This window comes from Phoenix dactylifera, chromosome 12, assembly GCF_051530095.1.
Source record: "Phoenix dactylifera cultivar Ajwa chromosome 12, Ajwa_hap1_PhDact_Kaust_v1.1, whole genome shotgun sequence".
In the NCBI taxonomy this organism is placed as follows: domain Eukaryota; kingdom Viridiplantae; phylum Streptophyta; class Magnoliopsida; order Arecales; family Arecaceae; genus Phoenix; species Phoenix dactylifera.
The window spans coordinates 26115073-26140051 of NC_143201.1; the positions used below are offsets into that span (position 1 = coordinate 26115073).

The 24979-nt window shown below is 39.0% G+C and overlaps 1 protein-coding gene across 4 annotated transcripts; it reads right to left on the reverse strand.

The window, feature by feature from the left end:
• Positions 1–326: 326 nt before the first annotated feature.
• Positions 327–15385, reverse strand: LOC103707667 (uncharacterized). 4 transcript variants are annotated; one of them, XM_088709386.1, is made up of 4 exons: positions 12956–15385; positions 11491–12828; positions 2277–2680; positions 327–711 (listed from the first exon to the last, which is right to left on the reverse strand). In XM_088709386.1, the coding sequence occupies exon 1, from the start codon at positions 15213–15215 to the stop codon at positions 13320–13322; it is 1896 nt and encodes a 631-aa protein (XP_088565512.1). In that variant the 5' UTR covers positions 15216–15385; the 3' UTR covers positions 327–711; positions 2277–2680; positions 11491–12828; positions 12956–13319. The 4 variants fall into 4 exon arrangements, with proteins under 4 accessions (XP_088565512.1, XP_026661283.3, XP_088565511.1 ...); XM_026805482.3 differs by having other exon boundaries at positions 12784–12828; positions 12956–15333; XM_088709385.1 differs by having other exon boundaries at positions 327–856; positions 12784–12828; positions 12956–15333.
• Between the last annotated feature and the right edge of the window lie 9594 nt (positions 15386–24979).

Below are 24979 nucleotides of genomic sequence, written 5' to 3' on the forward strand. Positions count from 1 at the left end.
TTCTCCATTAAGAACTTTGAGATAGGTATTACCCCTTGCATCCAAGTCTTCTTGCGAGCCAGCATGGCGAAGTTTCTTTTTTGAAGTCTAAATTGGATGATTAACAAAAATTACCCATTGTCGACGAGCATCATCCCATCTACGTTGCTCAGATTAAAGTTTCACTGCCGGCTCTCGACCTTTGCCATAAGCACTATGAACTAGCGGAAGATAACTGAACAAAAATGATGTTACCCATAAACCCAGGAAGCCGGAAGAACGGAAACCTCCCTTCAATTTAACCTCATTAACCAGAGAACGAAAAAAACTTGCGGAAAAGGTATAGATGCGGAAGAAATAAGAACCATATTTGTTTGATTCAAGGAATCATAGTCATCCATGTCACCAATTCAAAAAGGAGTTACACAAGCATAGTCATCCAGGCTAGAAAGACAAGAATTTTAAGATTCAAGGAAGCAGTGAGCCTGATTGGTTAAAATCTGGGTTCTCTTTCATGTATCTGGATAAAAAAAAATTAGCAGCAGTCTGTTTGCAGTGAGTTGAAAGCTCTCATGCAGGAATTGGGTATGAATGCAGACACCTCCTGTGCACTCTTGGGGCGGGGGTAGATGCATTTCTTTTGCGCAAATCAACTCCAGCGCCATGCTGTCACCTCCCGTATCAGTAGCATGTTAATATGTAAGAGTGGTCCAGAGGAGTTCCGAGTTCCCACTGCATTAAGAACAGACTTAGATTCAGACTTCAGAGTTTCTTGTTTTCAGGTGACACTCGTGACAGACGCTGTGGATCACGTAGTTTTGATAGGCAAAGCCTCTAGTTGTCAGGATCTCTGGTGCCCTTTTCTTGGTATAAGTACCTGATCTCATTGAATTAGTTCAGAAATGAAAATGAACACCAAACACATATAATCTAGACTCAAAATACTCTCTTAACAGCCAGATTTTTTTTTACTCTCTCAAAAAAGACCGCAGCCCCTCAAAATATAGAAAAGATTGAAGGAAAACTCAAGTCATAGCTTTATAGCTTAGGTAGCTAGTGTAAGAAAATATAAAATATATAAATAAATCTACCTCATCCTATCATCTTAAGCTTTTGGAACAAATGGTGATTTCAACATGGTATCAGAGCAGAGGTCCTGAGTTCGAATCCTGTCTCCGCACTCTTTAACCCCATTATTAAAAATTTCACATGTTGGGCTCACCTATTGAAGGAAAGTCCAGCCCACATGTGAGGAAGAGTGTAAAAAAATATAAAATATATAAGTAAATTTACCTCATTCTATCAACTTAAGCTTTTGGGACAAGCGGTGATTTCAACAGCTAACAGTTTTTCCAAGACAGAGAAAAGATTGATGGGAAACTCAAGTCGTGGTCTCACATATGAGATGTCTTGGCTCTAGGAGTGCTCAAAAGCAATACAACATTTTTCTTAAGGTCCAAGGAGCATCTAAAGTTTCAAAAGAACCATGGAAGCTAGATATAATGGGAAAACTCTTCAGAGGAGCCCGTTGGACTACAAAAGGGAGGAGTCCTTAAAAAAAGGATTAAAGAAAAGAATTCAAAAATACAGAAATGGCCACAATTGACATATGTTTGATTTGAGAAATAGTATGATCTTCTCGATTTTGACTATCAAGTAATTGATACATCTATGAAAATAGTTTTGATACACGACCAGAACAAGTGGAGCCACACATCTTAATGGTTTTCATTTTGAGGCCCTATAATTGCAGAACAGAGAACAGCCTTTTAATACTTCACTGAGTATGAACTTTGGAATGCAGTGTCCCTCCCCCCACCCCCAATGTTCCATTGGGGGCAACTTTCAAAGTGAAGTGGTGATGGTATTGATGATGACAGTAGCAGTAACTGCAAAATGTAGAAATGCACTGAGGTTGGCGATCACAACACCTAATAGGAATTTTAGGATGTTGGTATGAGTAGCATTTCAGCAAGTGAACCTGATTTTTAACCTAAAAAAGAAAAATCAGATAACCTAGTACTAAGTTTGATCAAGACAATAGACATGGAAAATATTGCAATAAGTTTAGGCTTAGTATAAATCCAATTGAGCCCAAAAAAATACTCCTCGAGATGTGACTGAACACACAATCTTCCTACAAGCACAATAATGTTCCTTTTGTCTTAGGCATTACAAAAAAATGGCTCACAACCTTTCAATGAAAGACTTTTAAGCCTATGCACACTAGCATTCAGTATCCAATGCATATAATGAAATACTTAACTGCAATAAAAGAAGTGGATAAAAATGTTTACATGATTCTGGTGGATGATTTGGCCTGACAGCCAGCTATAATATGTTGCTCGATCCTTTCTGGAGAACTCTTATAGGGTTGCACTTCATAGCTGACCCCCTCTCACCCAAAGGAACAAGGAGCAGGTCATGGTGGTGGTGGAGGATGCTAGTGGTTTGGCTGTGCCTGCTGCAATCTCTGATAGTGTGGATCAATTCATTTCAAAATGAAGCAGCACACCATAACAGCAACCAAACCCACTGTGAATCTTGACCCAAAGTAGGCAAGTCTTGAACCGTACACAACAAAAATAAGAAGTGTGCATGGTTATAGATTCAATTCTCTTGCATATAATGCCAAAAGTTGACCTCAAAAATTACGCCCTTGAGAGACATCTCTTGTTAGGTGTTGTCACAATTCACATACCTGTCAAGCATGACCAAAATGATCATCTGACCTGAAAGACATGGAAACAGTAATTCTAAAGCATGACAGTTTCAATTTTGTAAATCTAATGAGAAACTGACAGAAAATCCACTCACATCATCTAGCTCTTCAACTTGAACAGATTGAATGCCAATAAAATGACATATTAGAACAATAAATGGAAGATCACAAAAATGAATGCAATATGTAGCACTTCTATAGAAATAATAATGAATACCAATTTATGAGAAGCACTGCAACAATCATACTCAAATCCAGGTTTGAACACTGAGGGTGGCATTCCCACCGTTTTTCTCAAGAAATATCAGAATCCAGTTGAAACAATTAGTGTCTATGTCCAATTTGAAATATTGCTTGGCCTCATTGGATATTTTTATTACCAACTGAAAGGACATATCATTTGATACACCTCCTCACTTGATCTGCACCTCCTCTTATTTGATATGGCCCTTTAGATGATGCCCTTTCATGAGAGGATGTGTGGATGGGATGCATCCCTTGGAGATGTATCCCTACACCTATTATAAATAGGTTAGCACTCCATGGGTTTCATCATTCCAATTCCACCCCACTCCTCTCTTCTTTCTTTCTTACATTAGTTTCTTTCTTTCTAGCATTGCTTCTAGTGTGTCCTAAGCCAAGACAAGGTGGTCTTCTTTAGGACAAAAGGATTAGAAGTGATTTTAGAAGGCTAAAGAAAAATAAAAGGAAGGAAAGCAAGCCATTAGAGTTCTTTAGAAGAATTCTGCATTAAGGATCAAAAGTCTTTGGAGCTAAAGTCTTGATCAAGTTTTCGTGTGGATCACCATTGGAGGGCGGACACTTGGACGCCTCGTGGAGATTGTACACTTTGGATTAGCGTTTGAGGTATTCTACTAATTCTGCATTTATTTTATATCATTTGATTGTAATCATTAAGGTGATCTAGGCTTAAAAGGGTTTCATGCATAGGGACTTTATTAAGAAATTGTTAAAATCCCTAGCTTCCGCTGCGCATTATAACATGCTAAAACCCTACAGTGGTATCAGAGCCATCCTTAATTGGTTCAATCAAATAATTATGTATGATGTATGATTATTAATTTACTATGAGATAGTAATGTCATATGCTTAGAGAAATGTTGAAATGTATGATTAATATATGATATGTTATGTAATAAAATATCATGATATGAAATTTTCCATATGAAAATATGTTGAAGCATGTTAATTAATTGCTTATGATTTATACATGCTATGAGATAGCCATGATGCATAATAGTTTATTTTAGACATGTTAAATGTATGTTACAATTAAAGAATGTGCTAGAGACTAGTAAGCCCTCAATAAAAATTATATTAAGTCATAGTGTTGAAAAACTTTGAGCTAACCCATTCTAGAACAATTAATCTAATTGGTGTCTAAGGAAAGCACTAAAGGTGGTTACTTAATTAGGACCTTACTCTCTGAGTAAGGGGAGCCTCCCACCTGCTTACCTGGCCAATTGTTTGATTGCCTATTATGGATAAGCTTAATATTGATATAACACTATTGATAGCCTTCCTTCATGCCTCGATATTATTATGTCAAGATCCATGCTAGTTTGTTGTGCTAACACAAGACTTACAATGGGGACTGATGTTATACTGTCTTGGTGCATTAAGATGCTTATGGCATATTTTAATATATTGCCTTGTTGTGCAACCACAAGGGCAATATTATTCGAATATGACTATATGGAAATGAAGGGTTTGACTTAACTAAAATATTATTGTTTGTTGTGCTAACACAAGGCAATAAGTATTTTAAGAGGACAAGATAAAGTTGAGAATTGCATGAGATGCAATTGGAAAGAGTTTCCTACCTTTGAACTCATAAGAGTTTGTTGTGTAAACACAAGGCTTTTTATGATGAATTAGGATCTCAACCCTACTAAGAAAAATTATATTTTCACGTTTATCATAGGGGAGGGCTATGATATTCGATAAAAATAGTAGGAGACAAATTAGATTAAAGTCCTTATCTAGTTGCAAACATGTCATCATGATTGGTCTGCTTATATTAGTTTTGTTCTTGCATATGTAGAATTATTAAATGGCTTCTTCACTTTCACTAAGAGGCATCTTAGATGCCAACAAGTTGACCAGACCAAACTATGTGGACTGGTTGAGGAATTTAAAGATAGTACTCACTCAGGAGAAAATTTCCTATATACTTGAAACCCCTGATCTTGGAGATCTAGGGGATGATGCTATAGAAGAGGAGGTTGCCACACATAAGATGTGGAAAAATGACAGTGTGACTGTCAAATGTATCATACTTGCCTCTATGAACAATGAATTACAGAGGCAACATGAAGGCATGGACACTCAATCCATACTTTTCAATTTAAAAGAGTTGTATGGAGAACAAAGCAGGACTGCTAGGTATGAGATATCTAAGCAGTTGTTCCGTGCTAGAATGAATGAAGGAACTTCAGTGCAAAACCATGTTCTTATGGTTATAGACTTGATCACCAGATTAAGTCAATTAGGTTTTGCTATGGATAGTGAGCTCAGTCAGAATTTGATCCTGCAATCACTGCCTGATTCATTCTCTCAGTTTGTTGTGAACTTTCACATGAACAAGCTGAACACCTCCCTGCCCGAGTTGTTAAATATGCTCAAAACAGCTGAAGGGCATATTAAGAAGGATAAAGGTCCACTCCTTCTTATAAATAGCACCTCTATGAGGAAATCGGGAAATAAAGGTTCTAAGAAACGATTGAACCCCAAGAGTAGCATCAAAAAGAAAAAAGGAAAGAAAAACTCCGGATCAAGTACCTGTTTTCATTACGGCAAAGCTGGCCACTGGAAAAGGAATTGCAAGAGTTTTCTTGCAAGTATGAAGACCGATGCAAGAGTTGCATCAAAAGGTATGTTTATGTTACATGCCAACTTGTCATTAAGTTCTTCAAATTCAAATTCATGGGTATTGGATACCGGCTGTGGTTTTCACATTTGCAAATCTTTGAATGGACTACAGAAAATTAAAATTTTGAAGAAAGGTGACTTCGAGCTGTATGGCGCTGGAGGAGAGTCCATCCAGGCTGAAGCTGTTGGAACCTACAACTTGGAATTGCCTTCGGGAAAGCTCCTACAATTAGAAGATTGTTATTATATGCCCAAAATTATTAGAAATGTAATTTCCATTCCTTTGTTGTTAAAGAAAGGTTTTGAAATTAATGGAAAGGGCAATGGTTGCTCTATTTATTTTTCTAATAAGCATCTTTGCAATGGCATTATGGAAAATGGTCTTCTAGTTTTATTACTTAATGACAATGTCTTTCATATTAATAAAAGCAATAAAAGAAAGAGAGAGGAAGTGAATAATACCCTCCTTTGGCATTGCCGACTTGGTCACATAAGTGAATCAAGAATTAACAAGTTATACAAAGAAGAGTTCTTTGATCCTTATGATTATGAATCATTAGGAACTTGTGAATCTTGTCTTATGGGGAAAATGACCAAGTCTCCATTCACTGGACATGGAGAAAGGGCAAGTGAGTTATTAGGACTTATACATACAGATGTATGTGGTCCTATGACAACTCCAGCTAGAGGTGGATACTCTTACTTCATCACATTCACTGATGATTTATCAAGGTTCGGATTTGTGTATCTTATGAAACATAAATACGAAGCCTTTGATAAGTTTAAAGAGTATCAAAGTATGGTTGAAAAACAAACCGGAAAGTGTATTAAAATCCTTCGATCTGATCGAGGAGGTGAATACCTTTCTAGTGAATTTTTAAATCATCTTAAAGAAAAGGGCATTCTCTCTGAATGGACACCTCCGTATACGCCACAACTAAATGGTGTAGCTGAACGGAGGAATCGTACTCTATTAGATATGGTAAGGTCCATGATGTGCTTTATAGATCTTCCTATTTTCTTCTGGGGTTATGCCTTAAAAACTGCTACATATGTGCTAAACAGGATACCTTCAAAATCTGTATCTAGTACTCCATATGAGATATGGAGAGGTAGAAAGCCCAATCTTAAATATTTTAAAATATGGGGCTGCCAAGCATATGTCAAAAGAAATTTTGGACATAAGCTAAGTGCTAGATCAGATAAATGTACATTTATAGGTTATTCCAAAGAAAGTATTGGATATCTCTTCTATCACCCTACTGAACAAAAGGTATTTGTTAGTAGGCATGCCACTTTCTTAGAAAAAGAGTTTATCTTAGAAAAGGGCAGTGAAAGAAGAATTGAACTTAATGAAGTTCAAGACCTACAAATAGAAACACAAGAAATTCTTCAACCAAATGTACCCATTGATGAAGTACAACCACAACACACATCTCCTCTCCAAAGGTCAGATAGAGTGCGAAATGCACCTAAGAGGTATGGGTTTATCATTGAGAATGATGAAGCCCACATCATCGAAAATGATGATCCTCTGACCTATTCGGAAGCTATCATGAGTAATGACTCTAACAAATGGTTAGAAGCTATGAAATCCGAAATAGACTCTATGTATACCAACCAAGTATGGACTTTGGTTGATGCACCAGAAGGTGTTAACCCTATAGGTTGCAAATGGGTCTATAAGAAGAAGATTGGAGCAGATGGCCAAGTAGAAACCTACAAGGCTAGATTGGTGGCAAAAGGTTTCAGGCAAAAGCAAGGAATTGACTATGATGAAACTTTTTCACCAGTTGCCATGCTTAAATCTATTCGGATTTTGCTTGCAATAGCTGCATACTATGATTATGAAATTTGGCAGATGGATGTCAAAACCGCCTTCCTTAATGGTTATCTTGAGGAAGAGGTTTACATGACACAGCCAGAAGGATTTGTCTCAAGTGGGAGAGCAAATCAAGTATGCAAGCTTAAGAGATCCATTTATGGATTAAAGCAAGCATCGAGGAGTTGGAACATCCGTTTTGATACAACAGTCAAAGAGTTTGGTTTTATCAAAAATGTGGATGAACCATGTGTGTACAAGAAGACTAGTGGGAGTGCCGTTGTCTTCTTAATATTGTATGTAGATGACATACTAATCATTGGAAATGATATTCCAATGTTACAATCGGTCAAGACTTGGCTATCAAAAAGCTTTTCCATGAAAGACTTGGGAGAAGCATCCTATATACTTGGTATAAAGATCTATAGGGATAGATCTAAAAGGATGCTAGGCTTGTCCCAGTCTAAGTACATAGATCGTGTGCTAAAAAGATTCAGCATGGAAGGAAGTAAAAGAGGTTACTTACCTATGAGTCATGGCATACGTCTCTCTAAGAAGATGTCTCCTAAGACATCTGAAGAGAGGAATAGAATGAATTCTATTCCCTATGCTTCGGCAGTAGGATCAATTATGTATGCTATGCTATGTACTAGGCCTGATGTTGCTTATGCCTTAGGCATAACAAGCAGATTCCAGGCTGATCCAGGAGAAAATCATTGGATAGCTGTGAAAAATATTCTTAAGTACTTAAGAAGGACTAAAGATATTTTTCTAGTTTATGGAGGATCTGAGTTGAAACTAGAAGGATTTTCTGATTCTAGTTTTCAATCAGATCCAGATGATAGCAAGTCCACTTCAGGGTATGTCTTTACCCTAAATGGTGGTGCAGTGAGCTGGAAGAGTTCCAAGCAGCAAACTGTAGCTGACTCAACTACTGAGGCAGAATACATCGCTGTAAGTGAAGCCGCTAAGGAAGCTGTCTGGATGAAGAAGTTCATCGCTGAGTTGGGAGTAGTTCCTGAGATTGCTGGACCAGTTTCAGTTTATTGTGACAACACTGGAGCTGTTGCTCAAGCAAAGGAACCAAGATCTCATCACAAATCCAAGCACATTCTAAGACGCTTCCACCTCGTTCGAGAGATCGTCGAGAGACAAGACATAGTCATTGAACGAGTAGACACAAAGAACAACTTAGCAGACCCGTTCACTAAAGCTCTACCACAACAGCAGTTCGATCGCCACCTCGATTGTATGGGGATAAAATATAAGAGCGATTGGCTTTAGTGCAAGTGGGAGATTGAAAGAGTAGATGCCCTACAAGCCAATCGCAATATGTATTGCGAAAGGTTTTTTCTTTTGATTTGTCCAAATCATGTACATGACATTTAAATATGAATAAAGGCGTTATGTTTTATCATATGCTGTTGATTATATTTATGATAAACTCCTTAGTTTAGGGCAATGGTTTTAAGACTATGATGAAATCATACTAGTGAGACTTAAAATCCTAAAATCCTAATCTTAAATATTCCCAGTCATTGGTACATTGAGTCGGGGATCAATGATTACCGGAAAGACTGGCATGTCTTATGTATGCTCGATGCAGAGGATGATTGATCTCACAATCATTTGTGTGGAGACACTAATACAAAGATGTGGGTGCTCATTAGAGGAATGAGTTCACTGAATTGACCTACAAAGAGAAATCTTATGAAGTCTTACTTACATGTCAAAAGATGATTCTCTTAGTGGGAGTTGTGCAACTGATCCTATGACCTGAGATCACCATGGTATCTTGTGCACATGAACCCATATTTTGGTTTACACTCATTCATGACAATAAGTTATGTACGAGGTCTTCTGGATATGGTGAATTGTGTACGAAGATTATGAGTAGGTCAACAAGGAATTAATCACTTCTAGTAAGAGAAGATAGCATCCTATTTATTCTAATCATATGATAATTCAGGAAACCTTTGATCAAAGTAGAATGAAAATTAGAAAGAGTTTCTAATGTTTCATTATTTGAATTGTCATTAAAAGATTGAGAAAAATATGAATATGAAATTGAGTTTGACATATATTCATACTCATATGCATATTTGGGATGCAGTTTGATTAAAGGATTGAATTGCATGGTAACTTGCCACTGAAGGGTATTTTTGGTATTTCCACCAAATTCCATATTTTTCGGATAGACATGACACGTTGCTAGACGTCAATCTTGTTTTATAGGTTTGATCAAATTAAAGAGTTAATTCGATCACCAATTAGAAAGGATTCTAATTGTTAAGTTCGGGTTCGCGCAGTTTGGACTTAAATCGATTAGAAGAGTTCTAATCAAGTTGGGTCAACTCGCACTCACACCTATTGCTGGCTAAGTATGGAACCCAATGGGTCACACACAAGAAAACTTATTAAGGGTCTAATTGGATTAGATCATGTTTGCAAGATAAACATCCTAGCAGGTGTTGCAAACCTTAGCTCCTAATTCGAATTGGATTCGAATCTGATTCGAATTGGATTCGAATCTGATTCTTAATTGATCTAATTTGATTAGATCATATTCTAATATGGGTTAGCCAAGAGTTGGCACCTAATTGGCTTGGTTTGAGTCTAATTGGATTAGATTTAATAAATCATTCAATCTAGACCGTTAGATCTTGATCTACCGTTGGATGAAGACATAATGGAGAGTTGGTTTAACCCAATTGGATTGGGTTAGAGGATGGCTACCATAATTGACCATTGGATCTTAATCCCACCATTGGATGAAGACATAATGGGTCAAGTGAATGGCGCCTTGCATTGGAGCCCTTGGATCATCATCATGAAAGATCAAGAGGTGAGGCGTGATGGACATGTGATTAGCATGTGATGTTGACTTGGTCAAAATATGGCACCACATGAAAGGACATATCATTTGATACACCTCCTCACTTGATCTGCACCTCCTCTTATTTGATATGGCCCTTTAGATGATGCCCTTTCATGAGAGGATGTGTGGATGGGATGCATCCCTTGGAGATGTATCCCTACACCTATTATAAATAGGTTAGCATTCCATGGGTTTCATCATTCCAATTCCACCCCACTCCTCTCTTCTTTCTTTCTTACATTAGTTTCTTTCTTTCTAGCATTGCTTCTAGTGTGTCCTAAGCCAAGACAAGGTGGTCTTCTTAGGACAAAAGGATTAGAAGTGATTTTAGAAGGCTAAAGAAAAATAAAAGGAAGGAAAGCAAGCCATTAGAGTTCTTTAGAAGAATTCTGCATTAAGGATCAAAAGTCTTTGGAGCTAAAGTCTTGATCAAGTTTTCGTGTGGATCACCATTGGAGGGCGGACACTTGGACGCCTCGTGGAGATTGTACACTTTGGATTAGCGTTTGAGGTATTCTACTAATTCTGCATTTATTTTATATCATTTGATTGTAATCATTAAGGTGATCTAGGCTTAAAAGGGTTTCATGCATAGGGACTTTATTAAGAAATTGTTAAAATCCCTAGCTTCCGCTGCGCATTATAACATGCTAAAACCCTACACCAACTTGAATAAGAAGATATTATCAAATGGTTGTATACAGGAAAAAATATATATACTCTATAGGTGATTGCTCATCCTAGCAAGCATTAACGAGCAATTACCAGATTCGCAGTGAAGATATTATAAGTCATAGCATGCCAAAATCTCGCATTTGATTTCCTTTACTAAGTTTCCAGAAATAATTGAAGAACAAGAGGCAAACACAGGAACATAAGCCACAATGAAGTTTTTTTATACCAGCTATCAAGAATGAAGTAATTTGAAAAGACATAATAAGAAAGCTCGACTTGCAAACCTATCCATGCTAGAACAAGAAAAAATTTTGTATAGGTTTCTCATTTGATTTGCATAAAATATCAACTTCCACAACCCCCCACTCACTTATCCCCTTTGCCATGAACAATAAACAAGGAAAATCCAATCACACCCTTTAGATAAAAGATACCATGCTCTTGGAGATTTCAAAAGAACTATAGAAATTTTTAGCAAATACCTTCCATCACACCAGGTTCATATGGTAAAAGAAAACTTACCTTCTCAGTTTTCGCCCTACCCGTTCTTATCTTCCATGGATGAGCCCGTTTATGTTCGACCTTTCAGCTTTCATGAAAATTCTTAAGTGAATAGTTTAAACTCTAAAACCTTACAAAAAAAGTCGCACAATAGATACACACACACACACACATACTTACATACAAACACATACATACATACATACATACACACAAACAGATATATATATATACACACATGCGCAAGTACCTAAATACATACATATACACATACACGCAAACACACATACATACACACACATGCATACAGACACACATACATATGTGCATACATACATACATACCAATATACCTACCTATCGACCAACATATACTTGCATACATACATATATGCATGCATGGATACATGCATGCATAAGTACATGCATCCATATATTCATGTGCTTTTGTGTTTATGGGAAAAGAATAAATAACAAACAGATCTAGTCTATAAAATCTGTACAAAATTTCACAAGTTCACGAAGAGCTGATAAAACCTACATCAAGCAGTGAACAAGGATTCACTGAACAAAGTAAGCTTAATATGGGCTTGTTTAATTGGGTTGGTGAAATCAATTTTGAAGGCCAGCCATGAATCAATTGAGGAAAATCTTCAGATTCTGGAGAGTACCAAGTGGTAGGTTCTTCCTATATCAGTTTGAAACATGGTATGAACTTCCAACGCAAAACTCGTTGGTTTGCAGGAAGAAAGATGTGTGAGAAAGCTAGTTGTTTCAACAAAAGACGTTTTTTTTTTCCTCATTTTTTCTTTAAATTGAATGAGTTCTTTGGTTTGTCAAGTTTTCCTTAATGTTTTTCTTAATAGTGTTAAAACTACCTTATGCCTTGTTCTTCTAAATCCAGTTGATCTTTTGGGCTAAATTAGGGTTGTTTGGGATCCTGTTTAGGATAGAAATAGTGTCCAAGAATTCTAATTTAGGTTTAAATTGAGTGAAGAAGTGTTAAAGTCATTAAAACATAAGTTTTAGCAAGTTCTGGCATCTTTTTATATACACAAGGTCGCATGGAAATCCAAGTCTTTTAAATTCTTTTGTTTTTCCTTTAATTCTCTTCATTGTGTTATTAAGTCTCTATTCTATAGAAAGGGAAAAGCCACATCGTTTTCAGTCAAAATAGGAGCCCTTTCACATATAAGGAAAAACTTGCAACAGCCAGAGCACCAGTATAGAATTTATGTCATGTTCATATGAAATTGTTGCCATCTCGAAAAGCATGTAAACAACAAATGCATGTTAATAGAAGTCGTAAAAATACATGTCAACATCTTTGAGATTTCTCTTCCACAATCCTAAGAAAGACCTGTCAAAACACACAAAAAAGACAGTTACAAACTGTACAGAAACTTCTGGCACACTTTTGGTAGAATTAAAACTAACTATCGACATGCAATGCACTTTGAACTCCTGGTAAGGCCTGGCACTCTTACCAAGTAAAACAGCTGTGTCTTTTATAAATGGGCAACCAGCAAATGTAGCATCTCCTCATTTCTCAGGTAGGTAAATGGTTTACTTTACCCAAATTAGTTGCAGGATGGAAAGAGGCATGCAAATAATGCTTCGACAACATAATTGCTTCTTGAGATAATATGTCCTTTCATCTTGCAAACTGTGAAGCAGCTGGAAGATGTTGCAGAAATCAGATTCTCAACATATCAACTCTTGCCTTACTATACTACTTCTGACAAAGGAGATCTCAAAGAGGGAGTGCTCATAGTATCTGGTTGTTATGTTCCAAACTCATAGTTGCCACAGGCATTTGAATTGTAAAACACTTGCAGACTCATCACGGCATCAATCCCCATCCTTATCAGGCATGACTGGCAGCAAGTCTAAGAACTTATCTAGCTGACCGAACCTACAAATATACTCTAGAAAAAGAGAAACCATAACAGTAGATGGAGCGATGTCATTCAAAATTATTTCATTGAGCACCCTAATTGCTTCCTTAATCTCACCTTTGATGCAAAAGCCCTGCAGAATAGCATTATGGATTACTATATTTGTCTGATGCCCCTTTTCTGTCATCCTTCTAATAATACTTTTGGCTTCCTGCAAGCGCATATTTTTACAGTATGCATTAAGTATACATGAATACATCATAGCATCAGGTTCTATCTCATTCTCAGCCATATGATGCAGCAAATTCTCTGTATCTTGGTACCTGCCAGCCTTACACATTCCATCTGAAAGTATACTATAACTTACAACATCAAGCTCCACTCCTTTACCAGCCATCTCTTCCACCAAATTTGCAGCACGCTCAAGATCACCCACCTTGCAAAAACCAGCCATTAAAGTATTATAACTCACCACGTTTGGCCTTAAACACTGCCTTTCCATGTCACTTAATAAATCATGTGCAGCCTCAATTTTCCCAATCTTACAGTACCCATCCATCAAGGTGTTATACGTGATGACATCAGGCTTGGTCCCTTTCCTTTTCATATCCTGGAGAAGCTTCCTGGCTTCCTCCATATTACCCATTTTGCAAAATCCGCAGATCAAAATATTATAAGCAACAACATTATCCCCGAATCCTCTCTCTTCCATTTGGCTAAAGAATCTGATTGCTTCCTCAATTCGCCCTCTTTTACATAACCCATTTAGTAGAGTACAGTATGTGAATTCATTAGGGTCTACCCCTTTTTGGGTCATCACATCTAAAAGCCTCAACGCCTCTTCTACCATACCCTCTTTACAAAGTCCACCCATGACTCCTGTGTATGTAACTACATTCGGACTGCAACCACGACAAATCATCTCTTCGATCATTCCCATGGCCTCTTCCAGCTGACCATACTCACATAGTCCATGAATCAGAGCAGTGTAAGTTATGACATTTGGAGAGAAGCCCGTCTCCAGCATTTCATCAAAAAGCAATTTTGCTTCAACTAGCCTCCTCTCCTGACACAATCCATTTATAAAACCAGTATATGTTACCACATTTCCCTTAACTCCCATTTTGACAATCCTAGTATAGAGCATCATCGCCAACTTCATCTTCCCTTCGCTACAAAGCCCAGCCAAGACACAATTGTAAGCAATCTCACTCGGAACCAATCCAATTCTCAGCATTTCAGAAATCAAACGCATGCCCAATTCCGAATTCGAATTACTGCAAACAAAATCAATCAAAATCGAGTAGGTTCTGCTGTCAGGGCTGGGCCCCTTCTCCCTCATCTCACGTAGAACATCAAACGCATCAAAGATCCTACCTTTTCTGCAATAGCCCTTGATCAGAGTATTACAAGAGATTGCATTCGGGGAGTAAGACCAGAACCTTATTTCGTCGAACACCTGGCGCGCAAGATCCAAATGGCCCCACTCACAGTAGCAGTTGATGAGGATGTTAAGGGTGACGACGTCCGGAGGCACGCCGGAGCGGCGCATGGAGTGGTAGAGGGAGACCGTGGACTCGAATCTACGAGCTCGCGTCAGAGAAGATAGTACGAGGTTGAAGCAGAGAACAGAGGACGGTTTCGAGCTCGTTTCGGGGGCTCGGGTTAGGAGGGAGACGGCGTCGTCGATCATTCCGGATTTCAAGAAAGATTTAATCCGGTCTTCAGTGGCGGACAGCACGGGGCCGAGGGGAGCGGCGGGCAATGGGAGGGACAGGTTTCGATTCCTCGAAGAAGGAAGGCTAGTTGCAATAGCTGGAAGAGTTCTTCTCCACCATGCTATCAGCATGGGGGGAAGCCCCTGGCGGAGAAGACGAGGGTTTAGCGCCGGGATGGGCGTGAGGGTTTTAGGGGCTAAAATGACAGGGGCGTGCGGTCATCGTTCGCCTTCGCCGGCAGACGAGCCGAAGTTGTTAGGCCAGTAACTGGGCCTCCCAAGCCCATGATTTGTGGAACGCTGCAGAGTTTTGGGCTGGATGTACTATTATACCATGAGGAAGAGACAAGAGCAGGCCTGCAAGTTGGGCTTGTTCATAGAAGCACCAGTTTTTTGTTTGGAGGTTGAGGGTGAGGATTTGGAGACAAGGCTAGCCAATCAAAGTGACCTATGATCTTTCCTTATTTCATATCTTATATACATACATACATACATGCATATATGCATGTCTATATCTATGCATACATGCATGCATGCATATATACGTACTAGAGTTGATCATAAGTAGGTCCAATAAAAATGAATAAGTTTACACCCGAGACTCAGCCCAGGACCAGCCCTAGATATGTATAAACTCCATCCCAGGTTCGATTCAATTTTATTTATTTTTTCTGATACCAGAGGTCGGCAGCGCGCATCATTTGTTTTCCCTTCACTGTTTCGAACTCTTTCCACGCCTTGTGCATTGCACGCCGACAACGCGAGTTATTAGATAATTGCAAGGCCTTTTCCCTGGTTTGGCTTCCAAGTATATGTTTTTAAAATAAGGCTTCCAGGGATATTTCTCGTGATTCTTCGATAAATGAACTCGCTACTCAGTTGACTTCCAGGGATATTTGTACTGTACCAATTCTCGACTGCCGCATGCAACCAGTGGACAATAATCAAAATGGGTGATTCATGAGAATAGTCTTTTTTATTAAAGAGAATGAGCAGTATTTGGATGTTACATGCAATTATGGAGATTTGAGTTCACCGGATGAAGCCACCATCCTCCGCTCCAAGAGTAGTCACTTGGTGATGGCTCTACTTGTCTAACGTTTTTCTAACTAGGATACCAAGAGCCCAAAGGTATATCATAATTGAGGTCTGGACTTAGGACTCGATTTTTTATTAGAATTGACTTGAAATGGATAATTAATTAAGCCTTAGAGATTCGATTCGTAGTTGTTGTGGTAGAATTCCCGATTGGACCAGAAAATGAGAACCTTAAGAGTAAAAGTATTCCATCTTTTTCTTTAAAAATGGCCGTCAAGATGCGAGTTGGTTAAACTCTTTAATTATGTATATTATATTTTATCTTCAGCAATTAAAGCAATTTATAAACGTAATGCTCGATCCATAATGGACTATTAATCTGTCATAACTTTCTTTTTCATACTAAAAATCTGTCAGAAACTTTGCTTATGAAGGAAGTAAAAATAAGGTTAGAATAATCTAGATGCCACTATGGACTTTTAAGTAGAACCTTCACCAGAAGGAAGTGATGCTGCACGTCAACATTAGCACGTATGTGGTGCGGGCTTTTAAGTATGAATTGAAATAATTTTTTTATTGTCTCAGGCTTTAATGAGATGCAGTTTATCAATTGCATGTTTTGATGTGCCATTTTATGGCCATGATTGCATGGGTTTCATCCAATACATATTGGTCTACATGTTGCTACCACTTTATTTTTAATAATACAAGATCTACGCAGCTCTGCCCATTGTCGGCCTACATGAACGGACCATGGTCATCCAAAAATTCTAGCCAAAAGGTATTATTTAAATTTTTTAATTCTGTATAAATACTCAATATCTACCCAGTGAATAACCAATATGGACTAAATGCATATACGCTCGCATGAGTCCTCACGGTTTGGCACCGATCGTGTCTATTCAAATTTTTGAGATGAGTTATTCCTAAGATAGATGATGTGGCCGCTATCCTGATTGTATAACATGTGGTGCAAAACACAAAATGGTAAGGGAATCCGGCCCGAACTTCATGTACGGTAGCCTTCAATGTACCTCGGACCTTGAATCCACATCAAAATGCTTGTCATGGAGCTGCATTTTATGCACATCTTGATGTGGATTCAAGGTCCGCGGTACATCGGAGGCTTCCGTACATGAAGTTCGGGTCGGATCCATATCGATATCAAGTGGAGCTGCATCTTGATGTGGTGCAAAACACAAACAGGCCCGAACTTCATGTACGGAAGCCTCCGATGTACGCCGGACCTTTGAATCACATCAAGATGCATGTCAAATGGAGCTGCATTTTATGTGCATCTCGATGTGGATTCAAAGCCCCTTATCACTCCCGGTGTTGAGCCACCAGCCCACCATGTGTAGAGCTGCAAATGGGTTGGGTCGGGTCCTAAATGACCCCGATCCGACCCGATTTCTTGTTCAAGTTCTAATTTTGGATCTAGACATGACCCGGTTGAAAATCGGGTCGGGTCGGATCGAGTCCATGTCTATAAATTTTGATTCGACAGGTCATTCGGATCGGGTCAGGTCTATGTATAATCCAAACCCAACCTAAAATGTAGGCCCAAATGATGCTGTCACTCTCTAACTTCCGAAGCCCAAATGATGTTGTCCTAATATGGGTCGGGTCGGATCCGGATCCGATTCGAGATTGGGTGGACCTGACCCGACCTGAAAAATAAAACGGATCCAAATTTAGAACCTGACTCGGCCCCGCAGGTCCTATAATTCGGGTCGGATTGGATCTTATATGGGTCAGGTCATGGATCAGCCCGATCCATTTGCAGCCCTAACTATCCAACCCGGCCCAGCCCATTTGCAGCCCTAACTATGCGCTGTCTATAAGGACGTCTCCGACGTTCCAAAGTCAACAATCCGTTCTGTCCGTCCGAGGCCATGGGGCTGGCCAGGATCACCGTCATCTTCTACGCTATCTCCTCCATCTTCCTCCTCTCCCAAGCCCGCTACGTCCTCGACGACTTCTCCGCCGCCCCCGTCACCGTGTGGGAGTCACTGGAGGACACCGATCGGCAGGCCATCGCAGTCCCGCTCGACAAACCATCATCGTCCGATGAATCCACCCCCGCCGTCGAGGGTTTCCACCATGTCGTCGATCTCTCCCTCCGCCGCCCGATCGACCATCACTTCCTCCGCCCGGTCGACCGCCAATTTCTCCCGCGCGAGTCCCCGCACGTCAGCGGCAGGATCGGGTTTCCCGGGCGTCTTCGCGGCGAGATGCGATGGATCCCGACGAGGAGGACGCCGGAAGCCGACGACGTAGCCGGGAAGTTAGTGGAGGCGATGGCGCAAGATCTCACGGAGGTCGACGCGGAGGAATCGAAGGAGTGGATTCCGGTAGAATGGAAGGCGAAGGAGGAGGAGGAAGAGGAGCACAAGAGAAAGAAGAAGAAGAGAGACCAGAAGAAGAAGAAAGACAGGGACTCGGACTCGGACTCAGACTCGGATTCCGACGACGACGACGACGAGGAGGAGGAGGAGGAGGAGAAGGAGATCAAGAAAAAAAAAAAGAGGGCGCAGCACGGGAAGGGGGGCAGGGTTGAAATCGGTTGGATGAAGCGGTTTTGGGCGTTCCTAAACCGCTTTTGAGTGTCCCAGTTTGGCTTGCTTCGTGCGGTCCAGACACACGAGTGTTCTGTACTAAAGATGGTGATGCTTGGGATGTAAGCGTGGGCTATGCTTGTGGTTTAAGCGTTGTATTTACTTCTTATTATCATGCCTATTTTATGCGTCTGTATAATAAGTTATAATATTAATGGAATGTGCCGTTTCCGTTGTGTATCCTCTTTTTCCATTGGCATACAGGGTGTGATGGTATGATTAATCAATAGATAATTCATATGTAACTTATAGTGTATGAAAGGTTTTTTCGAACGACAATATTAAAGCAATGTTAATCGGTGACCGGCCCAAAGTTAGGCTAGACTCTTGATGGCACGTTATCTTCGTCGGGTACATGATCAAAGAATTCTCAAAATAATTAGGAGATATTATCTCATGTCTCAATTGATTTATAATGATTAGAATATTATATTATGGAGTGAGCGATCCGTTGGCACTGGTCTTTATTATTTTGTCATGAAAACGAAGTTCAATTCTGATTAACCTTCTTGATCGATAGAGCTCTTATTCTGATGGTTTGGGGTCGGTATATCCTAGGCTCGAACCGGTCTAGGTGAGATAGGTGGATATAGAATAATGGACAGGGATTAGCCACTCCTAACTTGCAAAAATTGAAATTCTATTTGATATAGTGTAATTAAGCTTGTCCATCCTATATAGTGATGAAAATTTTATAACATTTCTCAAAAAAAAGTTCACAACGTGATGGTAATGGCCATAAAGCCTTTGATGATTTAATGATACATGGTTATTGGGATATTATATGATATTTTATGATGTATTAGTTCATTTTCTTGAGATAGGAAAAGAAGGATGTAATTTAGCTATGGTTTAGTATTAACTTTGTTCAGCTAAAAGAGATGAGAGAAACCAAAGTGAATTCTTTAGCAAAAAAAAAACCAAAGTGAATTGAGGCGACTTTGAACATTACCTTGAAAAGGAAAAAACCTCGACCTATTCTGACTCAGAAAACAAAGAAGATCAGGAAGATAAAAGACTAAAATCATGTGATTCGAACTTGAAAAGAAGAAAGAAAAAAAAAGCAAACTAATAATGATCTAGATTGGATATGCCACATGAATAAAAAAGTGGAATAGACCATTGATCCATCCAAATATATGAAAATTGGGATGGTTGGTGTCAATAAATTTTTGTCTTTAGTGTGAAATAATTATAATATATTCATACTAATATCTTAGAAAAAATTGTGCAAAATATAGCTCATTTGCAATATAAACTAAGGATTAAACATTACAAAGATATTGATGCAAGGGCATTAGAGTCATTGTATAAGTAGTTATTGTGAATGGCGAAGAAAAATTTAACAAGAGGGGCAACGGTACAAAAACTTGGTAAAATGAAGGATATATAAGCTTAACATCAAAGCTTGGATATATTTCCTAGAAAGCACCATGTAGCAAATTATTCATCAAATCTTATCAGAAGATACTAAAAAATTATTTTGCGTACTTTTAATTTTTCTCACTTGGATTATCTTTTAGTTTTCCTTAGGCTTGCTCGTCACCATGAAATTCCAGCTTGAATGCACTTCATCTTTGCATTGAATAGCCGGGGAGTAAATTCGGTACAAGGAAAAGCAGAGTCCACGCAGTATGAACATAGATGCGGGATAAAACGCAGCCGATCGCACGCTGCATCTTGTGATGAATGATGATGCCCTAGTTTGGCGATTGTGGCCCAGAAACAAGTAGCCGTTATTGACTACGTGCACGGGAGGTATTAAATCAGATAGAAAAAAGAAAAAAAGAAAAACTAAATCAGATAGTGGAAGCCCACAGGGAAATCAGACTTAAGGTTTCCTTTTGCGATTCATTTTTCCTTACCACACCATTTTCAAGGGTCTAAACTTTTGTTATAGTTTAATTAAAATGAATGATAGATCGAACTATAGGGACTTTCTTTTCTATTTTTTTATCAAAAATTTTATTTCTTGTTTGAAAATTATAGTACAACTCGGTGTCTATCAACTATCATCGGTTTCTCTTTTTTATGTACAAAAAAAAAACTATCATCAAAATTTTTGATGATATCTTACGTGACCATTGTTTGAGAAGAAGACATGGGAAAACCATAGAAATGAGTCAATAAACTTCCATATACACTTTTAAATTATTGAATATTAAACTCAAATCGAAGCATAGTTTATCAAATTCATTGCAATTTGTCTTGAATGGATAGCATAACAGCCATCCACCACATATATATATTTACTAAATAAACTGTAAGCATCAAAGATATCCAGATCTAGTTAGTATATATATGGTGTAGACCTACTTTAAAGCAGGCACTGTAAACTGTAAACTAGTTTAGTTTGAAGCACCATCATGAATTAGTATATATGTATTTAAATCCATCCAAAAACAAGTACATAAATAGCTTCAAATGATATTGCATATTTGCATTTATATGTGGCAAACATATACAAAAACAAAAAAACATTATATAATTTAGTTGTTATAATTGTGAAAAGAGGTGCATCTATAGGAGAATATTGTTTAACTTGCCAATAAATATGAATATAGCCAATATGTATAAATATAGATACTGAATTTACTGGAAGAATGTTGGTCAACCTGACGTCAGGTTATCCCGACCTCCTTGACCCCAGACTTAGCCGAAGTGAATGAGCACGGTACTAAACGATGTATTATGGGTCGGTCTTGTCCAAGAGTAATGCCGAAGGATATTGAGCTGGCTATAATTCCGATCTTGGTAACGGTGATGGTAGAAAAAGCACGATCAATGCAATTATCGCCACCCGACAATGGTGAATAATCATTACCATGCAGTTAAGTGCACGACCAACTATTATCATGCAGTTACAACACTACCCGACGAATTAGATAAGGGGCACCGCTCTTATCCTATATATAGGGATGACAAGGGGACACTCACATAAGCAATCTAATACTCCTCTTTCCTCATTCTCTCTCTTCCACTCTTGTTTTAAATCTCTGACTTAAGCATCGAAGAGTCTTCCACCGAAAATCTTCTGGCAAGTGGACTTCTTTGTAGGTCAATCATGCCTTCCATCTCAGTTTGAGCCAATCTTAGAGTACCTTGGCCTCATCTAATCTCGGCGCACTTCAGTTCTGGCTGACCTCAGCACATTTTGGGCAGCGACTGATCTCAACCCAAATTCTAATAGCAACATGAATCATACGCTATATATGTGCTTTCAATCAAAGCACATTCAAAAGTTTCTATAGGATACAAACTTACGGCATCATAATTTTTTATGAGGCTTTTGGATTAGGTCCACATCTCTGTTTGTCCAAGAAACTTAGGTGCCAATGAAGCAACCACTTTCACCATAGAGCTTCTGATTACAAGAGTGCATCTTGGAGACAAGCTAATTTCACAAGTGAACTATATATAACATGATTAATATGATCAAATGGGATTCTTTGACATGCTTGTTCCTATAAAAGAAAATGTGAAGCATTCTAATTCCATATCTTATATCAATTGTGAATCAATTTCATTTGCAAACTAAAGCAATTTTTTCTTGCCAAGGTATATATACATGTTGGAGAAATGCTTTAAACTTTTAAGTAGATACGGATACAAATTAGATACTGAAAGTATGAATATAAGTACAGATATAAATCCAAGTAATTAAACTTTATAACCACAAAATCAAAGATATTATTAAGTGAATAATAAATTAAGTTAATAGCATATTAATATAGTTATATATATTTTTTAAAAGTTTATGAGTATTATACAAAATTAAATAGGATTATAAATAGAATCGAATATTTGAATATAGATTAAATAGTTGTCTATTCATATTAATTTTTAGGATTTTTTACATGAATATCCTCCTAAATATCAGATTTTTCATAAATACCCTTCTAAAATTGATATTTGCATGTATATCCTCACAAAACACTTGTTTTGCTATTCTACCTTTTTTTTATTTTTATTTTTGCATATGTACCCATGTCTACCCTTTTTTATTTTTATTTTTGCATATGTATTCATGCTATCTAATGATACAAAAAAATTAACGGTTTTAAATTAAAATGACTAAAATATCCTTAATGGGTAGACATGCAAATAGATTGCAATTCCGATCCCGATAGCAGGAGAAGAAGATAGGAACAATAGCGTAATTTTTCTTAACACCGTTAGAACAACCATTATATTAGAGGCATTTGTACAATAACAAAGTTTTACAATGGTATATATGCAAATATCAATTTTGAAAGAATATTCATGTAAAATCCGATATTTAGAAGAGTATTCGTGCAAAAAATTCTAATTTTTATTTGATAAATATGAATATAGATATAAATATTAGTAGAATACTAAATTTTTATTTATATTTGAATGTATTCAAATATAAAATTGAATCTAGACAAATATTATTCGATTCACTTTATCCCGTCAAAATATGACCTTGCGCATTGTCAAAATATGATGATGTACACGGCTTGTTATTCGTAGAATGGATTGCTTAGGGCCTAATGTACCTCGTTGACAAGTATTTTCCAACATGTATTTTTGTCATATTCTCCGGTTCATTATTCTCCATGTTCACATCCGGAACGACGTGTTTGCAAGTGGATGCCGCTCTCCCTGCCGCAAGATGCCAAAACTTCGCCATCCTTTCCGCTCCGCCCAGCTCGGCACGGCGAATGCCGTGTTGCCCGTTGTTTGGTAGAAAGGAACCCGGCATTGACCGAGTTCGAGCCGAAGCGAACTCCGGGTCCTACTTTTCTCTCTCGCTGCCCGCTGCCCGCATTGACCGCGACTCCCCACCGCGCCCTCTAACCCCGTCTCTCTCTACAAATACCCCACTCCCCCACCGCCTTCCCCACACCACCACATCATCATCTCCGTCTCAAGCAATGGCGCCGGCCAAGATCGCTGTCCTCTTTTTCGTCATCTCCTCCCTCCTCCTCCTCTCCCATGCCAGCTTCGTCCCTGATGACAGCTTCCCGTTCTCCACCGCCGTCCCCAAGCAGGACCTGCCGAAGGACACCGATCAGACGGCCACCGTCGTATCGCTCGATAAATCACTCGATGGATCCATCTCCGCCGCCGTAGAGCCCTTCCACCATGTCGACCTCTCCCTCCGCCGTCCGATCGGCGGCCACATCCACCGTCCGATCAATCCCCACTTCCCGCTCCGTCTCCGTCACGGCTGCCGCGGCCACCGCCACGGCCGCCCCGGCGGGCGCGAGATCCCCTTTGGTGACGACATGATAGGGTTCCCCAGGGGCCCCCATATGGAGAGGGGGTTTCCCGGCGAGATGCGCTCGATCCCGATGAGGGGGCCCCGAATCCCAAGGGGATTTCCTGGCGAGATGCGCTCGATCCCGATGAGGGGGCCTCGAATCCCAGGGGGATTTCCTGGCGAGATGCGCTCGATCCCGATGAGAAGGCCGGAGTTCCAGAGCGGGTTCTGGAAGGAGAGGGCGGCGATGGCTCACGGGATGAGGGATGCCGAGGGGCGTGAAGTCTCGATGGAGGAGAACGTCAGGCCGAAGCGCGAGGAGGACCGAGAGGACGGCGATTTCGTGAAGCGGTTCTGGGCGATTGTTAACCGCCTTTGAGCGTTCCAGGGTTCCCTAGGGCCAGCAGATAAACTTGGGGACCATCGCTGTGCCGTTATTATTACTTAAGCTGGTGTATTTATTTTGCTCTATGTATTATTTTTACCTAGTTTATATGCTCATATAGTTCGCTGATCTCATGTAAACACTATATTTCTATGTATTTAAGTTATGATAATGGCGTGCGCCATTTTTTTTTGTGTGTATATTCTTCTGTTCTCTTTGGCATACACGGTTGTTAATGGTGTGGCCTGTTTTTACTGTTTGCATGATTTGCAATAGGACTACAATCTGGTGATTGATGCCAAGAAAATAGCCAAGATCTTGGTTTATTTTGGCTGACATGTAAGAGTAAAGAATTTCGAAAATGATGAAATAACAGGTGCCTCGAACGGTTTGCCATGACTGAGAAATGAGATACTGGTTTATATAGTGCAGGTGAGAGCAATCATGCCTTGTCGATTGATTTCAAATTTTCATGATTAGGTTATTTATAATATGCTAAGTGCTAAATGTTTGGTAAGAGATGATATGTTCAGACATATTTGCCTATATTAGCCAACCTGGTTCGCTATATAATTTGATGTGATACAGAAGGTGAGTGGATTAGGAATTATATATGGTTTAATTTGTT

Bases quoted from the DNA above. Each gene is read 5' to 3' on its own strand.
- LOC103707667 (XM_088709386.1), bottom strand. From the start codon at position 15,215: ATGCTGATAGCATGGTGGAGAAGAACTCTTCCAGCTATTGCAACTAGC.